Source organism: Macroventuria anomochaeta (assembly GCF_010093625.1).
Source record: "Macroventuria anomochaeta strain CBS 525.71 unplaced genomic scaffold BU25scaffold_10, whole genome shotgun sequence".
NCBI classification, from domain to species: Eukaryota; Fungi; Ascomycota; class Dothideomycetes; order Pleosporales; family Didymellaceae; genus Macroventuria; species Macroventuria anomochaeta.
Window position 1 is genome coordinate 586,461 of NW_022985371.1, and position 20,533 is coordinate 606,993.

Sequence of the window (20,533 nt, forward strand, 5' to 3'; positions counted from 1 at the left end):
CTTCTTCTTCTTCTTCTTCTTCTTCTTCTTCTTCTTCTTCTTCTTCTTCTTCTTCTTCTTCTTCTTCTTCTTCTTCTTCTTCGTCTTCGTCGTCGTCGTCGACCCTTCGCGGCTCGGCAGAGGTGCCTCTTCCTGCGCAACAAAAGGTACACCTCTACCTTTTCAGGTATCCCAAATTCTCTGCGCCACCCGCGTACCTCATCCGCCCCATACCAGTCATAGGCCTTCCTCGACCACCCATACCCAGACATAGGCATCCAGTTCTCGGCAAACTCGTCTTTGATGTGAACTTCGAGTCTGCGGATCCAGCGCATGTACACTTCCAGGTTTCGCAAGACTCGACCGAAGGCTCTACCCAACTTACGTAATCCCGGAGATAGTTGCGCCATCGTGAGTCTCTCGAGTGTCGAACGGCTTCTAGCCAATCACCGAGGCCTGAGTCTGCCTTGTGACAGCGGTCATAGTGATACCTACCGACATCGGAGCCTGAGATCTCTTCTTCGTCAACATAGCGTATGGTATTGGTGGGATGGTGCGACGGGAAAAGGACGGTAACGTCGGTTTTCTGAGAGTAAAACAGCGCTTGCCGATCAAAGTCTGTATAAAGTGGTAAGAGACACCGCAATATCGAGAATGCTACTTCACCTTTCGTCTTTCATTTGGTTCTTCCGTTGGATCTTTCTATTCGTTCTCTATAACTCTGGTGCCTGCACCTGTCATTCTCTTCAAGGACCGTATCACCATGAACAGCATCATCAACAATTGTGAAGGTGAAGTCCACACTCGCTATCTCTACCCTCAAGACCGGACTCTAGCAGGTCTGGAAGCACGAACTCGAAACTTACTCCAACGCGCTCGGCTTCAAGAACTACGGCTACGACCAAGTCGTGACAGGCAATGGCAAGATCAACTACTACGTGCGCTGGGAAGCGACGCGACTGTCACCGCCGCTCAACGCACCAAGATCGAGGCCGCGCTCAAGAAGCAGTACAACAAGTGGATCTCGGTCTTGGCTGGCTTCGAAGGCTTCCCGTACCAGACTGTCGATGTTAGTGTCGTCGGCTGGGCCGTCGAAAACAAGAACATCCTCCAGGGCGACGTCAGTAAGATCCAGGTCTACGCCGACATCGACGGCGACGGGATCCCACAGTGCGCTGAATCTTGCAGGAGGGTCTTCCACCAGGACGGATATTATGCTGGTTGCAAGGCCGGTGCTGCCGCCACTATGATAACTCGCTCTGGCTGACCCCGGCTTTGGTGGTGGTGCGGAAGGTGACTGAAACCAGCGTGTTGTGCAGGAGTACTTTATGCAGAATGTTGATGCGAAGAATATCCATATTTATCTGCATGAGGTTAGACATACGTTTGCGCTGGATGACCTCTATGACTGGACTTCTAGCGGTGTTACCAATTTTATTATGATGGCGAGTAGTGCGGCTGAGACCACCCAGTTTGATGCGTGGATGGCGAGGGATTGGTGGAGGAACCTTAAGTCGAAGTACAACCTTTAGAGCGATTGTGTGGGTCGATGAAGTGCTGCATATTGGAGGGTCCACGCGGGACGTGAGCGTTGAAGCGTTGAAGCGTGGTGTTGGTGGTGTTGATGTTGATGTTCGTGTTGGAAAGGTGCGTGTGGTGTCGAGGTTTTTTGTTGATACTTTTACCTTATTGAACATACTTTTCGCACTTTCAGTGCCTCACAACCTGGATTGCGATGCGTGGTGACGCCATACAATGTTAACGTCCTTTCTCACCCAGAGAATCGAAGATCTATTGAGCTGCAGAAAGCAGGAGCATTTGAGCCTAATGAAGACCTACCGCCGACAACGTACACGCGAAGGGATTGATTATCCTGTTGAGTATGGCGGGCGTAAGTCGTCGATTTGCCAGGCTGCCCCGGCTGCAGCGTGGCGCACTTCAGCCTCATGCGCTTCGTCGCAATTGCGCAAAACCCCTTAGGCATACTCATCGCTCATTCTCCCATGGAAGAGCCCTTGTATTATATGTGATATCTGATTCATCAATACTCTAACTGTTTCTTCGAGCTGGCATTCCATTTTCTTGCCTCCCAGCCGCTGTAGCTACACCCTCGAATCGGTAGTCAGGAATCAGCTGCCTGCTACGTAAGGATGGAGCTTGTGAATTCAATCTGGGAACAGGGTTCAGATGCGACCTCGACAGGAAAAGCGCAATCTTCAGCTCACTGGAAGCAATCCGATGACCTCGGCATTCTATTGAACGCCGGTATAGCATTACTCCCGGATCCACCGACTCTGGCCAAGGCACCGGATATAGGAGATCGCCCTTCTCTATATCGTCCGGTTCAAGAAGCTTCATACAATTTCCAGCAGACCAATAGGCTAATGCACGAACACCTGATTCTGTTGGCTCCAGCAACGACGATGTCAACTCCGTCGCCTCCTCCGCCTCTACCGATATCCATGCCTCAAATGACAGGCGAGACTTCCAACATCGCTATGCAGACACTAGAACTTCATCACGATCAACATCAATCATTGGCAACGACAACTTCGTTGCAAAGATCGGCTATAAAAATGCGCAAGCGAACTAAGACGGGATGTTTGACGTGCCGTAAGAGAAGAATCAAATGTGGAGAAGAAAGACCGACCTGCACAAACTGCGTCAAATCGAAGAGGCAATGTGAGGGCTACCATCAAAGAGTTCTTTTCAAGCCGCCCATTGGAGACTGGCCTAATCATCCTGGTGTCGTAAACACCATACAATATCATACTTCGATGCTTCCTGGTGTACGAAATCCACCGTACCAGAATGTACTGCACCAAGCGCCTCAGTCGCTAGTTGTCCCCCTCCCACCTCGACCTTTGGGCAGCTTCGACATCTCAGGCATGGCAGCGCCGTACCTAGGCACGCAAGACCAAACCGAGGCTTTATCTCGAGCAGCTGATTATGGATATGAATCTTCCTTCAGTCCGTCGCTCATCCAATGGCAATCCCCAGGGGACAGCTATCTACCTTAGTCGCAGGAAAGCGACCAGATCTCGCTCGGCACTTCTCTCGAACGGCAGAAACAAGGGGGGCGCACAGAATCCGGAGCCTATCATGTTATACCTTCTCACATTGTCGTACTACAGAGCGGGAGCGCGGTGTATCCAGCTCAGGAGATAGACGAAAAGAGGCTCAGAAAGGATAAAGCAACGCTCCTGAACAGACTGTTGACACACTTCAACACCATGCTGTGTACGGAGGCGTTGAGCGAAAGTTCGAGCGAAAGCGAAACCTCAAGCAACGAAGAGGATTCGAGCGACAACGAAGACTCCGAGGTATGGTCATCCATGTCGGGATCCAGTATGAACACTGCCGATAGCTCTTCGCCGCCGCCATCCGACCAGGAGACCTCTTCTCAAGGGTCAAGGCAGTCAAGCTCTTCAGCAATGGGAAAAGAGGGAGTTACTCAAAGCTAGTTCGCGAAACAAAGGGGGAAGCGACGAAAGCAATCGAATGATGGAGATGAAGCTCCTAGCGAAAACGAAGAAGCGCCGAGGAAACGTAGCAGGCCGAAGCCCAACATTAGCGAAGAGCGTATGCCAAAAAGGTTTGCCTGCCCATACTTTCAGAAAAGTCCTGAGCAACATCGTGGGCGACGATCGTGTGTCGGTCCGGGGTGGGGAAAAGTGCGTCGCGTGAAGTAAATGCATACAGGAACAGTGGCTTGTACGATATCTGGTTTATTGTAAACAGGGAGCACTGTTTTCGACATCATCGTCAAAACATACACTGCTCGCGTTGCTGCACCGAGTTTCAATCGGAAGCAGATCTCTATGCACATCAGAGAGCGGATGTGCCTTGCGAGAAGTCAACAGTTCATCCACCAAAAGGCCTGGACAAAAGTCAAGAAACGGCTCTACGCAGCAGGAAAAGGCGTACGCCCGAACCTACAGAAGAACAGAAGTGGAAGGAGATGTACCAGATCTTATTCCCGAATGACAGTGAGGACATGATACCATCGCCATGTAAGTACTCACGATCTCTACTCTATGGTGTTGTGAAACACAGCGGAGGCTGACACATTTCCAGATGTTGATTCCAACTGGGAGCAAGGCTTTCGACTAGGAAGCAACAATGACGAACTAGCCCGATATGAAGCATTCCTACGTGAACGACTCCCTGGCGCCGTCCGCATGGAGCTCGAAACGCTGATCGAGCGCGACTTTCCCTACGTGGAGAGGATCATAAGCTCAACGATCGAAATAGTGCGCAAACAACAGCTCCGACTGTTCCAACTGTACACTTATTCGCGATTCGAAGGGGCGGAACCTTTAAACCACAACACACCACCGGTGGTCCGCGCTCTTGATGAGCAAATTGCTCAAGCCATAAGCCGGAACGACATTGGCATCGGTCACGATGCTTACCAGCCTACTGCAGATCCGAGCACAGCGCACCTCTTGGACGCTCTTGCGCCCTACAATGCCCCTCCCTATTTGAGTGAACCATTTGCAAATGATTTCGACGCTGTTCTGTTCGACATGCAAGACTGCGGTCGACGATCTAGCTCAAGATTTTCAAGACTCGGCGTATGGAAGTAATTTATGGGACAAAGATGGGATTACGCGCGATCGTCACAGAACCAACGAGTTGTTCGCTATCGCACTGCTTGAGAGTGGCGAGGGATCCTCAGGGACGACAAAGGTCTCTAGCTGCGGCAATTGACATGGTCTACACATAGTATACTCGATGGCAATAATGGAGGGTCATTTTACCTCTCAGGGATATATTCATCGTTAGCCTTTGCGATGGTTGTGGTGGATATAAGTGTTAGCGCGTCGTGAGCGCGAGACGCTAGCTATGTCAGCATCGTTCCCTCGCACCTGCCCGCCCTGTCCTTCTTCACATGTACAACTTCGTACATCGAACAAGCTCCACTTCCTGCTGAAGGTGTTCAATTCCACTTTTTTCTTCGCGACATCTACGACCGATTTCGTATCAGCAAGGCCATCCTGCACCCATGGAAGTGCTGGCCTGCGTCGACCATCTCGCGGGAATGAACAACATCTACCCTAGCAATGTCTAGCACGAACCATCGAGCATCTGCCTGCAACTCCTGCTCTCGGAACCCGAACTTCCAGTGTCTTTCGAACATCTCTTTGGCTGTACTTATTCGAGTAAGCCATCCACGCGCACATTCGCCCCCGCCGGCAAGCCCCGTGGTCTCGACGCGCGTGAAATCTGTGGCGTACGCATTCTGACCAATGCGAAATATGGAGATCACTTGGACAAAGAAGACACGGCTTCAAAATTGTTGCCGACTGAATGAAACCGACGCGTCGGCTGAGTTGCGCCGAGCAAGTGACCCTGGCGTTCGCGGATGAGGTCAGAGCCGCAAACCCAAGCTTCACCGAAAAGCTTGGTGTGCGGAAAGGCGTTTACGGCCGCCACAACGTTCAACGTGTTCTGAAGCTGTTGTTGTGCATTTCCGCGACCTGTGGAGTTCATATACTCTGCTGATCAATCACAACAGAAACGATAGCCACTGTGTCAACGGTCAAGTGCCGAATCTTATTGCCAGTCTCCCGCGACCCACTCAGGAGTCCGCCTGTAAAGCAACGTGGATCCAACAAATAAGCATGGCCCAGCGACCACTACCGTACGTGGCTGCCGTTATCTTTGTCTGGGTTGGTTGGCGAGATTGCAAAGCCTAGCGATGCCATCGTGACGAAAACCCACAACTATCCCTGTCCCAAACCCCATGGGCCGCGCTATCACCATCTGGGGACTCCACGGCCACTCTGTTACCCCGTGGACTCCAGAAAATCGGTACAAGAGGGCGGCGGTGCTGTCACTTCGATCTTCATCGAACCATCCTCTCCTGCCATTCGCACCTCGTGCCAGGCATTGGACGATCATGGCCACTGCAACTGAACGCATCTCGAACGACAAGGAGTTCGTCTCTGACGCCACTCAACACAACGAGGACCTCGAGCACGCCAACACTCATGGAACCTATCTCGACCCTGTTGAGGCCTCTCATCTCTCAGAAGAGCACCGTCAGTATCTGCTTCAGAGACATGGCACGCTGGAACTCGATCCCATGCCTACCATGGGTGATGCAGACCCATACAACTGGCCAACCTGGAAGGTAGGGCTCCAAAAAATAAGAGGTTGTCACTGGGTGCTAACGTGACCGCACAGAAAGTCCTAAATCTCATCTTCGTGGCAATCCATGCGTGCATGGGTGCATTTGCAGCCTCAGCCATTATCCCAGCATACGAGAACATTGCAGAAGACCTTGGTGTTAGCTTGCAGAAAACATCGTACCTGACATCACTACAAATCGCCATTCTTGGAGGTGCACCGTTGTTTTGGAGACCGCTCTCCACGCGCTATGGTCGTAGACCCATCTTCATCATATCCCTGATTGGCAGTCTGGCATTCAACATCGGCTGTGCAAAGAGTACTACTTATGCATCCATGGCTGCTTGCCGTGCTCTTCAGGCCTTCTTCATCTCGCCACCGAACGCTATTGGTAGTGCAGTTGTTGTCGAGACTTTCTTCAAGAAAGAGAGAGCGAGGTACATGGGTGTGTGGACTGTCATGATCACGCTCGGCATACCACTTGCACCGTTCATTTTCGGATTCGTCACATACTATGAGGGCTACCGATGGATTTACTGGATTCTGGCAATTGTGAGTGTTCTATGTCTTATGTTGAAGACCAGTATGCTAACATTACACCGTAGATCAACGGTGTCCAACTAGTCCTCTACTCTCTCTTCGGTCCTGAGACACGCTTCATCCGTCATGACAACGCCGAGCATGCCGTGTCTGGCTTTGCAGCTTTCAAGGAGTCATACCTCAAGTTTCGCCGTATCGACCCCACACCTATCACCGCTATGGAATTCATTTCGCCTCTGCGACTGGCCAAGTACCCTTGCGTCATGATCCCTGCCTGCGCCTACGCAATGGTCTTTCTCTTTGCCTCTGTCCTTACAACCGTCGAGATCCCACAGCTGTTTGGGGAGAAATTCCATTTCAACTCCAAGCAGCTTGGCCTCCAGTTCCTCGGCCTCATCGTCGGCTCCATCATCGGTGAACAGATTGGTGGTCACTCGAGTGACATGTGGATGCGTGCTCGTGCGAGGAAGACTGCTCCGAGGAAGCCTGCACCCGAGTTCAGATTGTGGCTGAGCTACTTTGGCATCTTGCTCGCGATCTGCGGTCTGGTAGTCTTCCTGATCCGCGTTGAACAGGCTCCTGAGGGCCACTGGAACGTCACGCCTATCATCGGTGCCAGTATCGCTGCGGCAGGCAACCAGATCGTAACCACGGTGCTGATCACATACGCCATTGATTGCTACCCTGACGAGGCGGGCAGTATCGGTGTGTTCATCACGCTTGTGAGGCAGACATGGGGTTTCATCGGACCTTTCTGGTTCCCTGACATGTTCACCAACGTAGGGCTAGCGCCTAGTGCTGGTGTCGTGGTTGCGATGTTGGTCGTGGGTTCCCTGATTCCTGTCGCCTTCTGCCACTGGAAGGGGAAGGCGCTCCACGGCAACATGAGCAACAGATTGTAGATTTAAGCAACGACCGACTTACACAGCAAAACTTATACCTGCTTGTAATCCATGACCGGACTCAGTTCCAACACAACCATGCAATGACATATTTGAAACTCAATGGAATCGCTTCGTAATGTGCAGAATATGATATATACAACTCCAACCCTCTGTCAACAGATCGCTTATAGCTTCGCCACTAGGCCTTCCTCCTGACACAGCACTTCAGCCTGCTTGACCACATTAGTCCCGTAGACCATGGCCTGGACATCTGCATCCGCCCACTTGTCGGGAACCTTGCCACCCCCCAACTTGAGTGCGGCAAACTGCTTGTCTCGCTCCTCCTTCGCTTTACCAGCACCAAGATGCATGTTCCGCCCGCTCTCGGCAGCGAGCTCGACAAGTGCCTCTGCCCTTGGCTTCCTCAGCTTCTCATACAACTTCAGCGCCTTGTTGATGGTCTCTGGGCTTGCTTCCCCAAGCCTTGAGGGTGCAAGCACAACACCAAGCACAGCACCGTCTTCAATCGCCTGCGCCGCACCTTGCGCCATGTGCGGCAGCGTAGGATGGCACGCATCACCTACCAGCGCCATACTACCACTAACCCACGTCGGGAGCGGATCGTGGACTCTCAACTTCCACTCCACAACCTCGCCCTCTGGTACCAGATTCAGCATGTCCTGAATCATCGGGCAGAAATCCTTGTATACATCCAACATCGCGCTCTTGCTACCCTTCGTCGTGTACTGCGCATCCGGCGCACCAGCAAAGTTAACGTCTGGCTGTGCAGTGGACAGGTTGTAAATTTGCTTCTTGTGAATCGAGTAGGCGATGATGTGTTTCTTCTCGCCAATCCAGCGCGTCACCGTGTCGCTGTCAATGAGCTTGAGAAGCTCGGGGTAGGGCGACATTTGCTCGCGCGTCAGCATGATACGGTACGCTGCCTGGCCTGAGTCCTTGACCGTCGCTGTCTCGCCGAGCTCTTTCAACATGGCGACGCGTGTGTTGCTCTTGACGCCGTCGCAGCCGAGCAGGATGTCGCATTCTACGGACTCTGTCTCGCCGGTTTTGTTGTTTGTGACCTTGAAAGTGGGTTTTGCGCCGAAACGGGCGTCTGTGATGGTGTTGCTGAACTTGAATGTAACACCGCTCTCTTTCTGGCAGCCTTCGTATAGTCCGCCTGCGAGCGATGCGCGGTGGCCGACCATGTGTGGGTATCCGTACTTCTCCTTGACATAGCCTAGGTCGACGTAGCCGAGTTCTTTGTCAGAGGCGCCTTCGCGGATGGATGTGTTTGCGCATTGGACGGCTTCGGCGGCGATTTGTTTCCAGACACCCAAGTTGTCGAGGATGGTGGCCATGTTGGGTGCCAGCTGAATGCCTGCGCCTACGAAGCCGAGGGTTGAGGCGTGCTCGTAGACTGTAATGTTCTTGTGGCCGGCTTTTGCAAGGGAGAGGGCTGTGGCAAGGCCGCCCATGCCTGCGCCAATGATTGCTATCCTCAGATTCTCTGCCATTTGGCCCTACTATTGTCTGGTGGGTTTGGTGTTGATATTCGGAGCTTCGTTCCAAGCTTTGGCGGGGAAGGTTGAAGCTTAAGGCGGGTCGTTACAGTTGTGGAGCGCTTGAAAATTGTTGATATGTTCAATTTGACTCAGAACAGGCATTCAATGACTTCTATATCTCTACGACGACTTCATAGGCATCCACAATTACTCCAGGTTCCTTGAAGCTCTTTTCCTCCGGTGGTCAATCTACCACCGAGGTCTGGAAGAATGCTTAACCGCTTCCAGTTCCGCGGTTGAAGACGTAAGCAACCTTTGATTGGGTAAGGTCGCTGAGCTGAAACGTGACCTTCTCGTGACTATGGGCACCGACCTCGGAGGACCTGAAGTTCAAGAGAGGTGGCCCGGGCGAGGATGCTATTGGCTCGTTTTTGCCACTAACGGGGAATTGCTGGTAATACGCCCTGCCGTTCCTGCATTCATCTCACTCACCCATCGGCCATCACCTGCGGCGATGTCGTCTTCGTCAAGATCATCATCATCGTGTTCAGTGCGACCTTTAGCAGTTATATGAACACGCGTACCCCATCAACACGAGCGGATGAAGCCGCTAGGCACTCTGTTTTGACAGCGGCACGGCGCGAGTCAAGCTTCGTACAACCAGGTTCCTGTACGTCATGTAGGGGAAAGATGAATTTGCTCCACAGGGTGGACCGTGGACCAGCAAATTCCATGCCGCAAAAAGGAGCTGCGAATGAAGGTCAGCCAGTTGCAGGCCCAAGACGACTGTGAACCTATCGATCCTCCGCTTTGGTGACTAATTGATTGATTGGTTTAACGTCCTATGTGAGTCTGAGACTATAGAGGACGAGAGGTGCAGTAGCTCCTCTGGTAATGCAAGGGTTTAGTTACAAGAGGTTGAGTTCCATGAAAGTACACAAGGGATGGTTGGGGCTTTTGCCCTCCCACTCCGGTGTAACCAGCTGCACCAAGGGTCTTCAGGCCTCACGATGTTAAAGCATGTGAGGGAAGATGTTTTGCAGATCAGGAATCTTCGTTTCCCCATCTCTCTCATATCAGTCGTTGTCTTTGCAAGTGTGTTCAGTTCAGCAAGATAAGGCAAACATTGCTCAGTAGCGCTGCGCTCGTTGGAGCTGTACAGGCGCTAAACTACACATGTACGCCGAGCGCGATCCAAGCTGCATTGTCTGAGGGTGCCAGTGTCAATTTCGCATATCCCGTCACAGTGATTGCAACATTCGAGGTGCCCAAGAGTGATACTGCCTACCCTAATAGCCCACCCAATCTGCCAGCTTTGTGCGCTGCGTCTATCCAGGTCAAGTCAGTCGGCAACACTACGTTCGGATTTGGCATCTTTCTTCCCGAAGAATGGAATGGCAGGTTCCTGGCTGTCGGAAACGGTGGCTTTGGAGGAGGCATCAGCTACGTTGACATGGTAGGTATTGTTGAAGGTCTCCAGGCTCAATAACAACTAACGAACTTCAGGCTGCCGGTGTGCGTTACGACTTTGCTACCATCTCGACTGACACCGGACACAACTCCTACTACCGGCAACAGCACCTGGGCGTACAGCCAGCCTAGTCGTGTTGAGAACTGGGGCCACCTAGCCATGCACGGGTCCGTCGTTAGAAAGGAGATCACTGCAGCGTACTACAAGCTGAACGCGACACAGAGCTACTACTTCGGATGCTCTACTGGCGGTTGTCAAGGTCTGAAGGAGGCAAAGTTCTACCCCGAGGACTTCGGTGGTATCGTCGCTGGTGCTCCTGCATGGTGGGCAAACCACCTTCAGCCGTGGACTGTGCGCATTGCACTGTAAAACCTCTCCACTACCGCAGATTACCACATTCCAGCTGTACTGTTTTCGGCATTGAACGTAGAGATCATGAAGCAGTGCGATCCTCAAGATGGTGTTGTTGACAACATCATCTCGTGCCCTTTCGGATGCAACTTCCAGCCCACAGCACTCCTCTGTGGGTCCAACAGTACCGCCAATATCACATCTTGCTTCACAGGACTGCAGCTCGATACTTTCAATAATATCTTCAGCGATTACGTTGGCGGCAACACCTTCACCTTCCCATCCTTCTGGCTCGGCAGCGAAGGTCAGCCTGTGTTCTTTTCCAGCAACGCACCCAACTCGCTCGGCACGCAATATGTACAATACTTTCTCGGTAAGGAACCTGGCTGGAACTTCACCGACTACAACGACGAGATTATCACTCTGTCAGATGCCATCAATCCGGAAAACGTAACTGTAGGATTTGACCTGTCCCGTTTCCACGCCAAGGTAGCAAGATCCTTTCATACCATGGTACGGCCGATCCGCTCATCCCCACCTGCTCGACTCCTTACTTCTACGACCATCTCACTCGAGCCTTGAAGCTGCAAGGCGTCTACGTTGACGAGTTCTCCAAGTACTTCCTTGTACCTGGCATGAGGCACTGCTCTGACACACAGGCCAGCATGACCGCTCCGTGGTACTTTGCCGGTGGCAACCAACAGGCTGCTCTTGCAGATGATGTCTACAGTGTCCCTGGTTTCGAGGATGATGAACATGACGTGCTCAAAGCAATGATGGCTTGGGTTGAGGAGGTCAGGGTGCCCGGGTACATCATGGGCACAAAGTGTGTTAACGATGCGATGTATGATGAGGTGCTGCGACAGAGGCCCATCTGCATTTACCTCAAGCAGGCCAAGTACACTGGCGAAGGGGATGTGGATGATGCTGCGAATTGGGAGCGCAACGGGTTTGTACTAGACAGTATGTCCGAGTACCTCGTGACAAGCCGGCCCATAGATATTCATAAATTACATGCAACTGTATTTGCACACATATTTGGACCCATTTGAGTGTGGAAGATCACCATTATTCAATCTTTATCAAGGCGTAAAGTGGCTCGGTCGACTGTATCGTACAACGATCAACGGGTGACATGTTAATCTGCTCATTCGACATCTGTATCGTGTGTTTGGTGTGCCAATGTTTGTACAAATATCTCGAGATGTTAGTTGTACGGAAGTACTTCTGCGGCCGTGATCCAGCCGAAGTCGATCCTGCGGGGTCCAGAATGCCCCGCGCTAACAAATGAAGCTGTTTGTGGGGTACCTTAAGACGCGTCGACCGTCACCACTCTTATACTGAAGGAAGGTCGTTTCGCGCAGCAGTTCCTGAGGAAGAAGTCACCAATTAATACTCTTTAAGATCGAGTGAACAAGTGGGGTCACGCCACATACCGCGGTCATTGAACGGGGAAAAGCTTTCATCCGGCCGTGCTCAGCCGCAACATCGAACACGCGATTCATCTGGAGTATCGAAGAACATCACGATCAGCAGACTCGGGATCAGATTCGACGCCGTACTATTTCATCTGGGACGTAAAGGAAGGCACCAGCTTGTGGATTGCGGCTACTACACGGCCTATCGACTGCGCTTTCCAACTTCTTCCAAGCCAGAGGCATCATCAGTTCGACGCTCCTATAGCTATCATCAGCCATCAAATATGGCGAGAAGAAACTCATTCGATGAGGCATCTGTTGCTTTCCGACAACATCTCCATGATCTGAGCACACCTCGTTTTACAACAGCTGCTAAGCAGACTGTCTACGAATATGCAAAAGACATGCAAGACAACCGTAGACCACCGTGGTTGTACGATCTGACCAAAGTCTGGGAAAAGCTGCTCGCCGAGCCATACAAAGGCGTGACTAATGATGGAAAGATAAGAGAAGGCTTGTTCGAGGCAAGAGATGAAGGCTTCGACACAGAAAACGTTGTAAAGAAAATCGAGGGATTGTTTGGTGAATTGAGTGAGGAGCAGAAGAAGAAGCTATCATACCCGATGAATGCGAGGGAGTGGAGAGCATGGAGCAACCCTGAGTTCTTGCTACGGCCTTTTGGAATCCGACTTGAGGAGGGTGAGAACATATTCCCAATATATTTCAAGGAACTGGACGCTAACTGGATACAGTCCCTGAGTCAATCACACAGTCCATACTGAAGGTAGTGGAAGCCTCGCTATCGCCAGAAGGGTACCACAAAGCTCTTTCCGCAATGCGTATCAACCATTTCCTTGGCGAGGTCGTCAAGCTTCCCAACATCATGAACAAATACTCATACAACTTCCTCATTTTCGGCACACCTTCATCATCACCATCATCACCATGGGGCTGGCTGCTCTATGGCCACCACCTCGACATCGCATGCTTCTTCAAGGGCAACCAGATCATCTTGAGCCCCTCATTCACCGGCGCAGAACCCAACATCATCGACGACGGCGAGTGGAAGGGCACCGAGATCCTTCACAAAGAAGGCAAACTCGGCCTGAAACTCATGCAAAGCCTGAAACCCGAACAACAGAACACCGCCCAAGTCTTCAAGAGCCTACGAGATCCAGGCATGAAACAGGTCTATGGCAACTCTAACAATGATGAATCACAGCGCGACGAGCTCATCACCGACACATGGGGTCCCGACGACCAACGCCACCGCTGCGGCGCATTCCGTGACAATCGCATCGTCCCTTACGAAGGCGTTCTCGCCTCGGACCTCACATCCTCGCAACAGCAACTCATTCTCGACACTTGCAACGAATTCCTGTTGTACCACCCCACCAAGTCCCGGGCACTCAGGCTTGAGCAAGTCAAGCAGCACTTCAACGAGACGTACTTTTGCTGGATTGGCGGTTATGGCGATGATGATGCATACTATTTCCGCATCCAGAGTCCGGTGATTCTGGTTGAGTTTGACCATCATTCGGGGGTATTTTTGGCGAATAAGGAGCCTGCGAAGTTTCATACGCATACGATTTTGAGGACGCCGAATGCGGGGGATTATGGACAGGCTATCAGGGAGGGGAAGGAGAGGTTGCAGTGACTGTCGGATGCGAAGGCAGTACTCTAGCTACAGATGAAAGCGATGTTAAAATTACAGGGTTCGCTCCAACATTTATTGCTGGCCCACTGACGTTCCTAGTCTGGCCTCGTTATCTCCAGGCATTAACTCAAGCCTCAAACACATCAAAGTCAGCAACAGGCGCACCACTCTGCCTCGTCCCACCCCCAGGCACATACACCCTCCTCCCCACACCCACAGCATACGTTCCATGTCTTGGGACCCTCATACTTCCTTTACTCTCCCACCTATCCCTCACCTTATCATACACTTCCACCTGGTCAAACACACCACTCTCCGTACCCCGATTCCCCTCGCCGCCAAACACGTACACCTTCCCCCCTACAACGCCCGCCGCAACACCACCCCTCGGCGTGGGCATCCTTGCCTTGCTGACTGACCAACCAGCGTTGAGGTTGCACAGATCGAGAATAAAAACAGTGTCCTTGACATTCTCTTGCCCCTGGGTCCGGCCGCCGAGGACAAACATCTTCCCGCCCACAACAGCAGCGCCTGCGTGATCTCTTCCCTCAGGCAAATATCTTGCTTTACTCGGCAACTTCACCCACTCCCTCCTCTCCGTATCAAAGATACTGACCACGGAAACGGTACTTTGGGTTGCGTTGCCAGAGAGCTCAAGATCACTCATTCCGCCCGCAAGCACGATCTTGCCATCGTGCACACCCACCGCCGCACTACCCCTCGCCTCTCCCACCGGCAGGCCTGGAATACTCGTCCATGCGCCGCTGCCGGGTGAATAGATGAAAGAGTCCGGCACCGCGCGCCACGCTGGCTGCATCTCACCTAGATCTGCGAGGCCGCCAAGGATGTAGATCGACCTGTTTACGACGGCGGCATTGATGTGGTTCATTGCACGTGGTAGAGGCACGGAGGTGCTCCAAGTGTTGTTTGGAATAGAGTAGAATTCGACGAGAGAGGTTGTGGCGATTGGTAATGTGCTGGTGTCGTTTGTGGGGATAATGCCGCCGAGGACGGCGATGGTGGAGGGTGGGAGGTAGACGGTGGTGTGTTCTTGTCGTGGGATGGGGAGGGAGGCGAGTGGGTTCCATGATGAACTCTTACTGGGACGTGATAGGGTTGTAGTGACTAATGAGAGGAGAACAAAGAAGACCGGTGTGATTTTGTACATTATGAGAGGCAAGGAATGGTGTTGTTGCTGCTTCTATGATGCAATGATGTTCTTGTGGATGTTGCGTCGATTCTGTCGTAGTAGATGCGTTGCATCTTATAGCTTTCCTAGCCTTGGTGGTTTATCTTGATCATCAGTGTTTCGTGCACTGCCTCATCCATTGACGACGCTCAGAAGCATTGTGAGTGTCGCCAAGCTCGTAAGTGTAGCCATGCTGCATGTCAGACTCGGCCGTTGACCCGGAGACTCTGTCTAAAGCCGATGTTTGAGTACGGACTTGCATCGTCACCCATCAGACTTGTCCGCTGCAATGGTCTTTGATACATGTGATGTAACTGCGTGAGCAGTGTTGATTGGAGGCCGTGATCAACGTTTGTATTGCTATCTGTGTTGTTGTTCGATAATGTTCTTGTTCAGGAACTCTCAGCTCAGAGGTAAGTGCACGTGCCCTTAGGCAGTGCCTAGGATACCATGTGAAACTCTGTTTTTCGTCCGTAACTACACGAGCCTTCGTGCGCGACGAATATCTTATCGTTCTACAAGCGCCTTACTGCTTCCCGAAGGTTTTCTTCAACCATGGCTCAATCCTCTTCACAACCTCGTCCGGCGCCTCATACAACACCCAATGCGCCGCATCAATCATCTCCGCCTCCTCTAAGTGTGGCAGTAGCTGCGCTTTGTACGGCGCCATAGTCTCCGGTCGACAAACAGGATCATCGTGGCATCCAATGTACAGCGCAGGCACCTTGACTACCTTCCTGTCGGTGGGTAGCTCCTTGTCGCTCGCTGACTGAACGTTCTGTACCATAGCACGGTACCAGCACTGCGGTCCATCGAAACGGTCCCGGGTCATGCGGTCAATGAATGTCTTTTTGAACGCTGGGTCTTGAGCATATGTGCGCAATTCGTACTCGTGGCCACCGTTGATGAGATAGTTCCTCATAGCGCCCTCGACGGTGAAGAGCTCGGCCATGGTTTTGCCCTGGCCGTGCTGGGCGCGAAATGTGCGCTCAAGGTTGTCGTAGAGGAGCTTGGGACCATCTTCAGCCGCGAACACGCCCCAGTAAGAGAACAGTGCTGCGCCCATGTGCTCTTTGATGACAGCGTTGAACTTGTCGAGATCGAAGTGGTCGCCAGTGGGAGGCATGTAGGCCACATTGAGGTTGATCAGACCGATGACTCGATCAGGATAGTGGTTGTAGAGGCGTGAAGCAAGACCGGAGCCCCAGTCGTGGCCAATGGAAACCACCTTTGGTGCATCTTCAGCGTCTGCGATCTCGATAACGTCCTTGGTCATCTTGTCGAATGCATACTCGGCAGGATTAGTTGGCTTGTCTGTACCATCGTATCCGAGGAGATCGGGGATGATCATGGGATGATTCGTAGAGCGCAGGCCTGTTGCGACATCCTTCCATATTGCAGCATGGTCGGGCCAGCCATGTTGGAAGATGAGTGTTGGTAGTGACTTGTCGCCGTCAGCTACATAGTAGGTGTATGTGTACCCTCGCGAGGTATTCAGTGTCTTCTTCTGAAAGACGTCCATGTTGTCCTGTCGTTGATCTGTAGATGCTTTGTACCCTGCAGTATGGGCAATTGTAGGCTATATAAGCGCGGTCGGGTACTCGGTTTTCAGTCCAGGTCAGGTGTGTTCTTCAATGGGGTGTAAGATCAGCTTTGGTTGGTGTTGCGAGTTGACAGCTGTTCACAGCGGTGTGTAAGATGTCAGCGGTGCAGCTACTCCTTACAACCATGGTCATCGGATGATGCGGGGTTGTTGGCAAAACACCAAGACCGTAACAATCGAGTAAGTCTTGGTGTGAGGTATGTCATAGTGGAGGTTTATTGGGTATTAGAGCGGGACCGGAGGCTCAGCTGTGGAGCTCCGCGCGCTAGAGTTGGACCCTTCACGGATTAGGCAAATGTTACGACGGAAGGAGTAATCGTACTTTTTAGCAAGTGCAACTGCCTCGGTTGTACCTGAACTCACTCTGCAACGATACGAGCTCTCGTCTTGTGTTGGCTGAAGCCCTCATGAATGTCGAGGTTATGCGCGGACTAGACAGACATCAGCATCAGGTACTCAAGACGCCGACACCCCAGGCTTTCGATCAGCCAGCCACGATACCAGGCCAGATCCCCACCTTCAGCTCAAAGCGTATACGGCTGTGCGATGGAAGGGAGCCAGAGCAACGGGTTGATTAGAGCCCATCTTCTTGATTGCGAAGTCCATCTTACGTAAGAGAGGAAAGAGGAAATCTTTTCGTCAGGCGTTCTACCACGAGTCACCTTTCCCCATATGTCAGCAATACCAATATCACAAAGATGCGATACCGAGACATTGGAGCATTTATGGGCAACGACAGCGATAGCAGTAACAATTTCAGGATCGGTGTCGGTGGTCGAAGGTGTAACTCCTTTTCGTACCCTCGAGAAACCCGCGGATAAATTGAACATGGAAACCGAATTTTGGAGGTCTTCAGACGTATCAGCGGTTGCGAGGTGCTGCGCTAGTCGTGTTGGCGGCATTCATTGGTGTGTGAGGGACTCCTACAGCTTCGCAAGCAACCTCTCCTTCTCCTGTATCCTCTTCACATACTCATCCTTCAACACCAACACCCTACACCCCTTCTTCGCTCACTCATCCTCCCACTTCGGCAATTCATACGCTTCCGACCTCTCAGCCGGCGGTCCCGCAATCGCTCTCAGCGTATTGAAGTACTCTTCAAAGTCCGGCACGATGGTGTAGGAGATATGTGTCGGACCCAATCGCTTGACTCTGTCTTCTTCCCACTTTTTTTTTTGCTCGGCTGTGGCAGGTAGCGTGCCGCGACCAACGATTGCGCGGGCAACGACTACGGCTTGGTACTCGTATGTGCGGAACGAGAGGGCAGCGCGGATCTGGCCTACGACAGCGAGGGAGAGGTTGGCGATGTTGAATGCGTGCTGGTAGAAGCCCGCCAGCCTGTTCCTCGAGGTGACGGGGTCGGGTTCGAGGAAAGGGTATGAGAGTCTGTAATCCGTAGCGAAGTACACAACGACGACGTCAGCACCGGACACCCTACTCCCATCGCTGGACTTAACTGTCCCACCATTGTCGAACGTAAAGCGCGAGAACATGAGCTTCTTGCCCACAGCAGGAAGCTTCCATACATTATCAAGCGCCGAATTCGCATTCTCGCCGCACTGCGCTACAATCAAAGGGCCGCGGACAGACGTGTACGTGTCGAGGACGAAGTCGCTAGCAGACACGCTGCCACCGACCACAGCAACAGACTTGTCAACATACGCGTCCCGGCTACGGAAATGCTTTGCATGCTGGAAGCGTTCAGGCCAGCACTTGTATCACTCCTCGATTCCGGGGATCTTGGGGATGTAGGGCACGCTGTAGTGGCCTGTTGCGACAACTACGGCATCGAAGGTCTCGGTCCACTAGTAGTTGTGGCCTTTGATTTGAAGCGTACGTCTGACTGGCGGAGGGTCATGTCCCATTTTCCGGTCTCGGGGTTCTTTCGCACACGTTCGTCGGTGGTATTGAACGAAACTCGATGAGGGTGTTTCGCGAAGATATCCTTCAGGTAATCTGCGACGATCTTCCAGGGTCGAGTGGGGTTTGTATGGCCGAAGGGTCGCACGGGGAGGGCTGAGTTGATCTTCGGCGTAGGTAAACTCCATGACGGCGGCGCCGACATTGCTGTCGAAGTATTGATACAAGCCTATTCCAGATGTTGTGTCTTCTGGCGCGGGAGATTCAAAAGTAGGTAATTGCAATGGGATTGGATTGTGCTGCGGTGAGACCAAGGCTAAGTTAAATGTGTCGGGAGTCTCATCGTGTAGCCCGAAGACAGTCAGTACGTGCGTTTGTCAAAGCAACGCCAATGATGGTGGCTGATGCACCAGGTCCCACCAACTCTATCTCTTCACTCAAACACGCGGATCGTGTCAAATGTCTTCTCTTCATCCAAGACCTTCACAGCTGACAGACCCGAAGGTCAAGCCCCAATGACTACGACAGTTCTGATTTGCGCGATCGCGGACATCACGACTATAGCAAAGGCGAGTTGAGATTATAGCCTTGAGGTGACAATCACGAGTTGCACCAAGTTGCTAGTAGTTAAGTTAACCCTTCCGAGACCGGAAGATAATGATCTGACGCCATTCTGCACGACACAACGTATGCGTGTTTAGGTTACAAAGAGTGGAAGTGGTGGAGACGTAAGGTGCGTCCCTGGGTGAAGAGACACACTATATCGCCAGACAAGTTCGCACTTCGGACTTTCGACGCTTCCCATTTGCAGGTTTGTGAAGCTGCCGTTTATCTGTCATGGTCATATAGCCATTGCTCCTTGGGAAAACCGGCATCCGATGCAAATCGCCACTGTGTTGACCGCACTGTCAATCGTTTCGTTAATGTCATCAATCGACTCTTCAACAATACCCCCTGTCCATCGGCGATTTTGAAAACCCTCAAGCACTTGGAGGGTTGTGGAGAGATCGCGATGAATGGATATCATCTCCCAGGGCTCGAGAGATCACTCTGGCGTAGGAGCGAGCATGATGAGAGCTCCGTAGTGCGGAGAAGAACACAGCCTTCCATACAACATGAGATCTGTAAAACAAAAAAAGGTTGTCTTCTTCTTTTTCTTGCTGCGCGAGGAGCCATTAGACTCTTGCTTGCCTATTACAAGGTTAAGGATACATGTGACCTTGCACGAGGTACCTCAGCTACGCACGTCGATAGTCGTCCACGCCCAAAGCTCGTTATAATGAATGCAACGCTATGCCTACCCTGTAGGACCTTCCACAGTGCAAGTGGCGCATGCTGATGATAACCTAGATCTAAAACCGCGTGCATGACTTCGTTCCCCATTACCTTATACCTCTTGAACACACGGACTTGAAATATTCAAAAAGTGCCTCTGGCGTCATGATTCCAGAACCCTAAACGCCATAGACAGAGATACCCAGGCCATATTACAAGGCCCTTTTGCTGGCGTTCATTCGTGCCCGCTGCAACCAACATATTGACTAACTGCTTATAGCCTCCAGCTGAAGCTGCCTGCAATGCGTTGCTGTAGCGTCTACTTTGCGCGTTGACGTCAGCGTCGTTGTCGAGCAGCATCTTGATTTCATGTCGTTTCAAACTTGCAGTCGTGTTTTCACTCTTTAAGTTCCGAGTGACTGTCCGGTGCTCTTGACATCAGCAATCGCTTCTTATTTTCCTGCTCGAGCAACATCAATTGCATCCGATAATCTGGGAGTGGAGGCGGTAACTCAAATCTTTTTAGCACGCTGTTGTCTGCACCTTTCTTGAGCAGCACTTTCACGATCTCCTTGTGGCCCTCAAGTGAAGCTGCCTGCAGTGCGTTGCCGTACTCTCCGCCCTGCGCGTTGACGTCGGCGTCGTTGTCGAGCAGCATCTTGACTA

General features: G+C 52.0%; 12 protein-coding genes across 12 annotated transcripts in view; 6 read left to right on the top strand and 6 right to left on the bottom strand.

The window, feature by feature from the left end:
- The window catches only part of BU25DRAFT_457075 (uncharacterized protein), a gene marked incomplete at both ends in the record, with an annotated part of 612 nt that extends 223 nt beyond the window's left edge, over positions 1-389 (bottom strand). Inside the window, one exon of the mRNA XM_033710083.1 lies at positions 198-389. Within this exon, the coding sequence (XP_033563601.1) occupies positions 198-389 (192 nt within the window). The remainder of the gene's footprint in view (positions 1-197) is intronic.
- A 353-nt stretch (positions 390-742) lies between these two features.
- BU25DRAFT_465637 (uncharacterized protein) lies at positions 743-1,664 on the top strand (the record flags this gene model as incomplete). Its single annotated transcript, XM_033710661.1, has 4 exons — positions 743-775; positions 819-917; positions 965-1,171; positions 1,287-1,664. The coding sequence occupies 4 exons, from the start codon at positions 743-745 to the stop codon at positions 1,509-1,511; spliced, it is 564 nt and encodes a 187-aa protein (XP_033563602.1). The 3' UTR covers positions 1,512-1,664.
- A 350-nt stretch (positions 1,665-2,014) lies between these two features.
- BU25DRAFT_21688 (uncharacterized protein) lies at positions 2,015-3,203 on the top strand. The gene has a single exon (XM_033701264.1). It carries the CDS (start codon positions 2,130-2,132, stop codon positions 2,997-2,999), a length of 870 nt encoding a protein of 289 aa, XP_033563603.1. The 5' UTR covers positions 2,015-2,129; the 3' UTR covers positions 3,000-3,203.
- A 737-nt stretch (positions 3,204-3,940) lies between these two features.
- On the top strand, positions 3,941-4,568 carry BU25DRAFT_457077 (uncharacterized protein; the record flags this gene model as incomplete). Its single annotated transcript, XM_033710084.1, has 2 exons — positions 3,941-3,992; positions 4,057-4,568. The coding sequence occupies 2 exons, from the start codon at positions 3,941-3,943 to the stop codon at positions 4,566-4,568; spliced, it is 564 nt and encodes a 187-aa protein (XP_033563604.1).
- A 1,316-nt stretch (positions 4,569-5,884) lies between these two features.
- Positions 5,885-7,556, top strand: BU25DRAFT_430194 (MFS general substrate transporter; the record flags this gene model as incomplete). Its single annotated transcript, XM_033708592.1, has 3 exons — positions 5,885-6,118; positions 6,172-6,666; positions 6,720-7,556. 3 exons carry the CDS (start codon positions 5,885-5,887, stop codon positions 7,554-7,556), a joined length of 1,566 nt encoding a protein of 521 aa, XP_033563605.1.
- A 127-nt stretch (positions 7,557-7,683) lies between these two features.
- Positions 7,684-9,237, bottom strand: BU25DRAFT_409303 (FAD/NAD(P)-binding domain-containing protein). The gene has a single exon (XM_033706023.1). The coding sequence runs from the start codon at positions 9,053-9,055 to the stop codon at positions 7,724-7,726; it is 1,332 nt and encodes a 443-aa protein (XP_033563606.1). The 5' UTR covers positions 9,056-9,237; the 3' UTR covers positions 7,684-7,723.
- Positions 9,238-10,437: 1,200 nt separating this feature from the next.
- BU25DRAFT_489983 (uncharacterized protein) lies at positions 10,438-10,917 on the top strand (the record flags this gene model as incomplete). The annotated part of the gene is made up of 2 exons (XM_033711463.1): positions 10,438-10,499; positions 10,550-10,917. The coding sequence occupies 2 exons, from the start codon at positions 10,438-10,440 to the stop codon at positions 10,881-10,883; spliced, it is 396 nt and encodes a 131-aa protein (XP_033563607.1). The 3' UTR covers positions 10,884-10,917.
- Positions 10,918-12,393: 1,476 nt separating this feature from the next.
- BU25DRAFT_364630 (uncharacterized protein) lies at positions 12,394-13,980 on the top strand. Its single transcript, XM_033703795.1, has 2 exons — positions 12,394-12,982; positions 13,036-13,980. The coding sequence occupies exons 1-2, from the start codon at positions 12,568-12,570 to the stop codon at positions 13,938-13,940; spliced, it is 1,320 nt and encodes a 439-aa protein (XP_033563608.1). The 5' UTR covers positions 12,394-12,567; the 3' UTR covers positions 13,941-13,980.
- Positions 13,981-14,067: 87 nt separating this feature from the next.
- On the bottom strand, positions 14,068-15,219 carry BU25DRAFT_465653 (galactose oxidase; the record flags this gene model as incomplete). The annotated part of the gene is made up of 1 exon (XM_033710662.1): positions 14,068-15,219. The coding sequence occupies exon 1, from the start codon at positions 15,106-15,108 to the stop codon at positions 14,068-14,070; it is 1,041 nt and encodes a 346-aa protein (XP_033563609.1). The 5' UTR covers positions 15,109-15,219.
- A 348-nt stretch (positions 15,220-15,567) lies between these two features.
- On the bottom strand, positions 15,568-16,923 carry BU25DRAFT_409306 (alpha/beta-hydrolase). The gene has a single exon (XM_033706024.1). It carries the CDS (start codon positions 16,649-16,651, stop codon positions 15,656-15,658), a length of 996 nt encoding a protein of 331 aa, XP_033563610.1. The 5' UTR covers positions 16,652-16,923; the 3' UTR covers positions 15,568-15,655.
- Positions 16,924-17,742: 819 nt separating this feature from the next.
- Positions 17,743-18,797, bottom strand: BU25DRAFT_457084 (uncharacterized protein; the record flags this gene model as incomplete). The annotated part of the gene is made up of 2 exons (XM_033710085.1): positions 17,743-18,423; positions 18,570-18,797. The coding sequence occupies 2 exons, from the start codon at positions 18,795-18,797 to the stop codon at positions 17,743-17,745; spliced, it is 909 nt and encodes a 302-aa protein (XP_033563611.1).
- A 1,214-nt stretch (positions 18,798-20,011) lies between these two features.
- BU25DRAFT_389615 (uncharacterized protein) overlaps positions 20,012-20,533 on the bottom strand; it is a gene marked incomplete at its 3' end in the record, with an annotated part of 6,737 nt that continues 6,215 nt past the window's right edge. Inside the window, exons 4-5 of the mRNA XM_033704526.1 lie at positions 20,380-20,525; positions 20,012-20,267 (exon numbers count right to left, since the gene is read on the bottom strand). Coding sequence (XP_033563612.1) covers positions 20,012-20,267; positions 20,380-20,525 — 402 coding nt within the window. The remainder of the gene's footprint in view (positions 20,268-20,379; positions 20,526-20,533) is intronic.